Source organism: Antrostomus carolinensis, unplaced genomic scaffold (genome assembly GCF_000700745.2).
Source record: "Antrostomus carolinensis isolate BGI_N321 unplaced genomic scaffold, ASM70074v2 scaffold22496, whole genome shotgun sequence".
Lineage (NCBI taxonomy): Eukaryota > Metazoa > Chordata > Aves > Caprimulgiformes > Caprimulgidae > Antrostomus > Antrostomus carolinensis.
Genome location: NW_010323773.1, coordinates 1 through 8,354, shown reverse-complemented (window position 1 = coordinate 8,354; position 8,354 = coordinate 1). Strand labels below are relative to the sequence as shown.

The 8,354-nt window shown below is 43.5% G+C and overlaps 1 protein-coding gene and 1 long non-coding RNA gene across 2 annotated transcripts in view; one reads left to right on the top strand and one right to left on the bottom strand.

Moving 5' to 3' along the window:
* Positions 1-404, top strand: part of GALM (galactose mutarotase) — a 6,732-nt gene extending 6,328 nt beyond the window's left edge. Inside the window, exon 5 of the mRNA XM_010170676.2 lies at positions 327-404. Within this exon, the coding sequence (XP_010168978.2) occupies positions 327-404 (78 nt within the window). The remainder of the gene's footprint in view (positions 1-326) is intronic.
* A 3,068-nt stretch (positions 405-3,472) lies between these two features.
* Positions 3,473-8,354, bottom strand: LOC104527058 (uncharacterized). The gene is made up of 6 exons (XR_728037.1): positions 8,326-8,354; positions 8,133-8,234; positions 7,713-7,766; positions 5,563-5,607; positions 4,938-4,973; positions 3,473-3,781 (listed from the first exon to the last, which is right to left on the bottom strand). It is a non-coding gene; the product is annotated as an uncharacterized LOC104527058 (long non-coding RNA).

Sequence of the window (8,354 nt, the reverse complement as noted above, 5' to 3'; positions counted from 1 at the left end):
GTCTCTCGTTAAATACACGAACGGAGAGTCCATTTGGTGAGGGGTTGCTTTGTAGACACCAGAACTGAAGCAGGCACAGTATCCTGCAGTGTTAGGCAGGGGTCAGCCAGCACAGCAGGGACCAGCCCCACACAGTCCAGCTTCCCAAGGGCATGGGTTCCAGAGCAGAAGACCCCACTGGGATCTGGCCACATCCTCCTTATTGGGCCTGAATTAAATCAGGGGGAGAACTCACCCACTGAGCCAGTTGGCAAGTAACGGGTGGTTAAACACTGTGGCTGGGAACACACGCTCACAACCACTGACGTGCTGCTGCCTCTCCCCAGCCCCACTTCCCCAACGCCCTGCTCCGGCCGGGTGAGGAGTACAACCACACCACGTGGCTCGTGTTCGACACCGCTTAAGGAAAGGGGATGCTGACTCCTACCACCAAGAGGGGTAAGTGCCTCTAGCACGTTAGCCAGAAATCCTGCCGGGTGCCAAACGGTGCTTTCCAGCTACCCTGGGGGATGCATCGCATTTGGGAACTTTTTTTCCTCCTCTATGGTGTTCATTCATGGCTTTTGGTGGCTTTAACTCCTGTCACCACCTCTGCCGCTGTGTGGTTTGTGCAAAGCTCTCACCTTCTGTCCAGTCTCACCCTGGGCATTAGGTTTTGTTTCGCAGTAAAAATGCACTGAAAAATACCTTGTTTAGGGACATGGCATGTTGCAGCTCAAACTACAGCAGGGGAATATCTGGTAATATTCACGTGGAGCACATGGGAAGGTTGATAAGGTTGTGGTTGTTCATTAGAACATCAGCTATTCCCCACAAAGTGCTCTGAGCTGTGCTGGCTGCTGCTCTGTCCCTGCCACTGACCTGCCCCACAGCTCAGTGTCAGCTCATCAAAGGTTGGTGTGCCCTTCCCATGCTGGCCAACAGATCTGACAGCAGCGTTGCGATGGCAGGGGTACACAGTGGTCACCCAGGATAGCTTTGGTGCTGGGATTACCCTAGCTGGCCACCCTGGCTCCTCTGGTTTAACTCCTATTTTGAAGCCAGCAGCAGTAACTGCACAAGAGCATCTTCTGCGCTCCACCTGTGCTCCTGAAGTGAAGCAGGAGCATCCATCTATAGTCCGGAATACACAACTGCAGGAGGAAAAACATGGTCTTAATGTTGTGTTTCCACGTGAAATATGTATCATCCCCAAAACCTCCATGTTTCTGAGGTTTCATAAAATCTTGGCACAAGCCAGAGGGATGGCAGTGCCATCTTGTTAGGGAGCTGGCACCCTTCTCCCCAGGGCCATGGCGCAGCCAGTCCTTGGGCCAGGCGCCCTGTGTGAGGCACTGCAGCCCAAGTCCCCCCTTCTCCTGCCATGCTGCAGCCAAAGGGGCCGCGTGAGCCCCGCTCCCACAGCACTCCAGAACGCTTCCTCGGCTGCAGAGCTTCGGGAGTGATCTCATCTCCAGTGGAAGTGCCTGGCCACTGGGCTTGCAAACATGACAGACCCATCACTGTCAGTTCTGCCACACTGACCCCCAAAATGAGCACCCCGCGACTCTTTTCCAAGAGTTTGTGCACTCACCATGTGGGAATTTTGGTGAAATCCTACCAAACTGGGGTGAGAGCTGGAGCTGGGCAGCCTGCTCCAAGGATGAGGGCTGGAAGCAGCACAGCCACCCTGTTTTGGTCAGCACAGCTGGACAGAAGCACGGACACCAGATCTGCCACCACTCCCTCTGCACCTGGGATGTCCTGGCTGTCCCTGTAGTGCCACAGCCGCAGGCACAGCCCTGCCTCCCTGCCCAGCTTCTCACTGCGAAACCCAGGCTCAGAGGAACCCCAAGCCCCTACAGAAACCCGTGCTCCTCTGCTCTGTCTTCCACAGCACCTCTGGGTGCTGAAAAACAGGTACCAGTACAGCTGTGGTGTTAGTTGGCAGGTTTATTGTGGAGTAGGCTCACCTTGAGAATACAGAAGAGAAAAAAGCTGCTCAAATTCCAGAGCGGTGGCGTACGTGCGCCTCTCACCAGGTATGAACTATAAAGCAGGCAGGCAATGCACAACCAATAAATATTCCAAATATCAGTCACAGGCTTTGGGTATTTCTCCTGAATCTCTGTGGGGAAACATTTGTGTCACCCTCCCCTGCTCTCCAGTTGCAGCACTGGTGGAATTTAACAGGTATTGCTGGAATATTGATCATTGCTGAGCACAGTGGGAGTGTCCAGGCAGACCCTGACCACCACAGCGTGTTCAGAGTCTGGACTATTGACTCCTACACTGAAAAAGCTCCATAAACTCCTTGTTAACAGGAAACCTGCTTTTTTTTTTTTTTTTAAAATCATGGGTTACCCAAACTGTGATTAAAGTTAATCTTGGCTTTTTTTTTTTTTTTCTTTTCATTTAAGATGCTCTGCTTTGGTTCATGCATTGGAAAGCAAACTGCCATGACAGATCTCCTGAGCCCAAACAGGCCTCGCTGTCCATTTCTGTGCTTGTTTACTGCTGAAACTGGCCCTTCTCTCTGCTGGGTATCCGACTGCAGTAAAAAAATGTTTGCTTTTTTCCCCCTCTGCCTCCCAGTTTGTTTGTTTACAGTTAAACATAGTTTCCAGTCTTTTGCTGTCATCTTTGTCAAGGAAGTGCCTTATCATGCAACTCTCGACTACAGAATGAGGACAAACAGGGTCTGATACACCTAAACACAATCGTGCAGGTGTCTATTTGCTGGCAGAAATCATCTGAATTCAACAAAATCCTCTCCAGGATCTAGGCTGCTTTTAAAACCATCCCCATTTCTGGGAAGCAGGTTAGAATTCCTGAGGTCAGCTGTGAGAATCTTTCACCTGAAGAAGGAAAGTGTGAGTAGAGCTGCAGAAAGACTGCTAACAGTTTTCTTTTGCCTCTCAAACACATTTTCCTAAGGTCCATCAGAAAGTAGGTCAGAAGACCTTATGTCTTCCCTCAAGAAAAGAAAACCATGCCTTGAGACATCCGAAGTTTTCTTTATATTACTAAAGAAAATGCAAAAGTAGCAATCATCAAGTTACTAATAATTTCTATGGAGGTTTCTGCAGATGTTATTTCTTTAAAAGATGTCAGTGTTGTGAACAGAAGCTCATCATTAAATTTTTGGGCATCTGATACTACAACTAGTCAAGTACCAGAGAGTAAGCTTTGCAGAATAATTAGATGAAGGAGAAAACCGAATGCCCGCTCTGCTAAATATCATAAAGGAATAAAGAGGGCATATGCAAATTTTCAGCCATCTGCAGACAGAGATGGATGTTGAATTCCGTTGCAAAGAAACTGCTCCTGTCACCAAAGACCCCTCAACAATAAATGTGGACAAGGACTAGTCTGAGAAGACACCGCTATTAGTCATTCCCATGTTAGATGTTTTTCATCCACATGACATGGCACACAGCTCAAATGACCCAAATGTTAACAGAAGCAGCAGGGTTACTACAGACAAGTTTTAGTTAAAAATACACATTTTATTTCAATGTGCCAATAAAAAAGTCCCACATTTTCATATCACAGGAAGTTAATTCATACAATAAAAAGAGACCTGTGCTAGTCTATTGGTGTGACTAACTCAGAAGACCCAGATCATGCCAAATTTTAGTTGATATACTCTTCTATCTACATTCTTACATTTACAAAGACACCACAAAATCCCTTATAATAATGTAAGCAAAATAACTTTCTTCCTAAAAGATTGACTTCATAACTTTAATCCATTCTTTCAGGACTTGCACTTCTTTGAGGGCTTCCAGATGGTGAACGACTGAAAGGGAAAGAATCCACAGTTAACATTTCAGTAGTCATTTGGGATTCACAAATACAGGGAAAAGCAACAGAGGATACCCAGACTGCTCTGGCACCCTCTAAGCACTGGTTTTTAGTAAAATAACTAATCCCTATTGACAAAGTTAATGGGTTGATGATTTCATGTTGGATATAATACATTTATTTTTTTTTACTTTCACAATTTTGCATTTCTCTACTGTTATTTTTATAATACAACTTAAATGTAGTAATTGTAAAGTCATCTAAAGGGCGCTACTAACAGCGACCTTCGTGGACACAGGTTCCTTCTTCACTGTTCTGATACAGCAGCTTGTCAAAACCTATTACGGTGATCACTCAGCATTTGTTCAAGTCCCTTGTGATTGTTTGTGAGGTCAGACTACATACAGCCACGTTTTTAAATTCAGCAAACCTAAATGTAGAAGTTCTAAAAGTATGTAAAAAAACAAAACAAAACAAAAACAAACCAACCCCAAAAACCCAAACATCTTGCAGGGTAGGAAGATCACCAAGGCCAGGGACACATCCTGGCAGGTCTACAGCTGTTCTTACTAGGATATATCCCCTCCCCACACATCTTGAAGTTGTAAAAATGAACTGTTAAAGAATTCAAAATACAGAAAAAAAATGCTGCTGATTCTGTCACTACATGTATATGCAAGCACACACAGAGAGATAATTATTTACCAACTTATCTGAGTAACAGCAGTAAATATAACAGGCTCAATCTTCCCTTCCTGACTGCTACGCCAGGTTACTCTCCTCTATCTTCCCCCATCTCACTGTAGCTTTTAATGAGACCCAAAGCTGATTGCCACATTAATTCTGTGCTTTAAGCTCACCAGTAGAAAGGCTCTGTGCCATAAAACTGTAAGTGAACTGAAATGAACACAGGACCAGAAAAAGACAAGACCTAACACTGCTACATAACCAGTACCCAGGGAATTATTACCACATATGTATCACCGTATATAAAACCACAATCACACGTGCACTTCGTCTTATTTCTGTTGAAGAGATCTCAGCAGAATACCTTTCTGTATTTTCCTACAAGTAGCACTCACACTCCCCAGCAGAGATACTAAAATGCCAGCTCTACAGAGGCTATGTTATTAGTAGGGAGATCAACATACCTTCTCTTTGGAGATGGTGATCGGGACTTTGACCGACTGTCAAAACAAAATATCATCAATGCAGCTTAAAGGTCAAATGGAACTTTTATATTCAAAAAAAATAAGCATCTTAGCAATGGAATTATTACAGCAGTCTAGCCAGAAGCTCTTTTAAATGGCAACGTTCTCAAATCAACTTTTACTCTGAGAGGGATTTTCATTTAGCGTGGAGATTAATTTTAAGCAACTGTCTTCAGTAGAGAAAACAGGAAAATAAGGGGTAGTACTGAGGTGAAGCTTTGAGAAAAGAAACATCACTGCAGATTCCTGCTGTTTTATGAACAGCATTAATAAAGCTGAAGCGCTTTATCTGATGGATAGAAAAATTTAACAGAACTGAGCCCAAAGACAAAAAAATAAATCAGTAATAAATCACTGGAAACTACAAAGAGTTAACAAAAACAAAGAGATGGGTAAGGAACATCTTCCAAATAGCTGCAGAGGAAATTTTATCACCTCAGGCACATTGCAAACAGATTAGCTGGACACCCATTCGGGGGGTTTCTTCCTGAAGGCCCAGGCTCTGGTAAACATGCAAACCCAGTACTGAATTCTAGATACTACTGCAGGCTTCCTGCGCGCTTACCTCTTAGCCAGCGAGACAGATTTTGATCTGCCATGAGACCTAGACCTACAACAAGAAAAGACACAGCTCAGCTGGGAAGCTGGTAGCATGCACGTTCTCACATTGGAGACAGCAGGATTCACACTCGGTGTGTAAGAACTGTCATGCTGAACAGACAGAACCCTGCAAGATTCCAGGGCTTCTCCTGCTAAGTCGCAGAAGAAAGCTTTTTAAATGGATGCTGCACACCTTGCTCTGTACTTTGGTCCCTGGCTGATGACTGGTGTTTCCTGATGCAGGTGGCAGGAATATACATGAACAACCCAAACCCTGACCAGTATTTTCACAAAGCTAATGAAAAGCCATGCTCTAAACTTGCAAGTTTTATTAGGCTTGACTCACATCTACCACTATAGTTGAAAGTGTTTGCAGGCAGCACTCCTACAAATACCTTCTCAGTGCACTTCATCTTATGTATGCACTTGCTCAAAATACTTCCTTAAATCTGTCTGAACTTAACCCTTGTGAAAAGACCTGTAAAAAAATGTCAGTCTCTGAGGTAAGACTGCTGCACCATAAACACTAACACTGCCTAAAAGAGTAACTGAAATTTTTAGGTTCCCAAAGGAAGTGTTCTGCTTTCCACAACAACTTCCAGATGTACACGTCGACGTTGTCAAACCAGCAAACATCATGTAATACTTATTCTGTCCTCCTTAGGAATCAGGAGCCTGTCTCTGGGTGCTATGTATTCCTCTGATTCTTCTGTAAAGGAACCAACTTTCAATTGCCCCATGTGGGAGTTTAACAGTGACTTCATTAGAGTTAAGCACCAGTATTATGCCGCTTCTCTGTACTTGTATGTCTGTAATTTCCTCTGCCTCAGTCACTTAATCTCTACTTACAATGAAAGGTGCCACAAAATAGAGGCTAGAAATTTAACTAATGGATCCTCTACACTGCAGAAAACCATCTGGGTACTAAAAAAAGAAAACAAGAGTGGTAAAATCAAGATGTTTCTCTCTCTGAGAGCTTGCTAACTATAGCTGTTTCCTGCTCCTCACTGACAGTGAACAGTGATGAGCCACAATTAAGTCATGTTGCAACAACTGTTATTAAGATTCAACATATTTTAGCAACAGGTCGAGAAATGTACCTGATCAGTGAAAGGCATTGCCTCAGGGAATTTCCCTTCTCTTTTTACTAGATCTTGGGCTGTTTGTGTGAGTTTCTGCTCCTAACTAAGCCATCTTCTGGTCTTTATCTCTCCATTCCCTAAAAACCTTTGTCATTGCTTGCTGTTCCACTCTCAGGAGATGCTACCAGCACCTCTCAGGGCTGCATTTCTCATCCTCAGCTGGAGGCTTTTCCACTTTCCCTTCAGCTAAAGCTTCCCTTTATTTTTTTTTTGTGTTTCTTCATGCTTGACTATTATTATGTTATTTATTTCAAAGAGCAGCCATCAAACCACAACAGGAGGCCCGGGAATGGGCTGGGGCAAGAACAGTACCTCCTTCAGAGCAGAACTGCAGTTTACTCTTGTTCTCCTATGACAGCTCACCAAGTACATCCAATCAACCTGTGTCAGCCACGCTGCCAGGACAAGGCTGCACACAGCACACTCCGCATTCGCTTACTACAGATGGACTGAGCTACAACTTCAAGAGAATGAAGGAAATCCTCTGTTCCTTTACTATTTAATCATTGCTCTTATGGCACATTTTCTGGTAGAAAATAATTCCGACAGGCGTTTATCTCACATTTAATTTCAGCTCCTGCAGACTAACACTTTGTTATTCAACAGAGCTGGAAACAGCTGTAACATGGCACTAGTGAGCTCTTCATGACTGGCCTCGCTGCACGCATTAATGCTTTAACATACTACAGTAATGACATCCTGATGTCTCTGACGAATGATGAGAAGAGTCTACAACCTTGTGTGTGCTACACAAAGAAAAAACCACTTCAAATTCATTCTAAATTTATTAGCTATTAATGCAACCTGATCAAAACAGTACTTGTGATGACTATCAGGACCTGGATATCAGTGAAAAGTAAAATAATAAAAAGAGAAAGAACAATCTTCTGCACTGTTTTTTAAATGTTAGAAAGTGTACATGGACTTTTAAGCAACTTGTACTAAGTATCTGCAGTCACGGAAGAGATCTTACCTGCTTCGGGGCCATGTAACAGATCTGGATCTAGATCTGGATCTTGATCTAGACCTGAAGTAAAACATTAAGACAAATTAAAACAAAATCAAAGAAGTCAACTCAACCAGAAGTGATGACAATTACAGCACTACTAAAATTAACTTCTACACGTTGGACTTAAAACCTAGGTGATCAATAAGATGTTTTAAACATGAAAATTCATCCTGCAATATGCAACCTAAGGTCTCAAAACTAATTAACTATATCACCATGCCTGTAAATTCAACCAGGATTATCAGAAATTTCCTAAAGCATGCTAAAGTCTGATTTCTAGAGGTCAACACCTTTTGAAGTCTGCTAACCTTTTTGAATCCCTTAACTAAAATGAAAAGCAACAAAACCAAAGCACATAACTTCTTAAAATTTACTACTAATTACCTTGATCTCTTCAAGGAACCTGATCGGGACCGGCGGGGAGACACAGACCTAGACCTACGAGGAGAAATGGACCGGGACCTACGATAGGAAGCTGACCTGGACCTGCAAAGAAATCAATAATTCAGAGTTGCACAAGCATAGCTTTTTCTAAGCAAAAGAAACAAACTGGAATAAAAGACAAACTTAAGCACACCTCCTACCACGACTCCGACTGCGTGACCG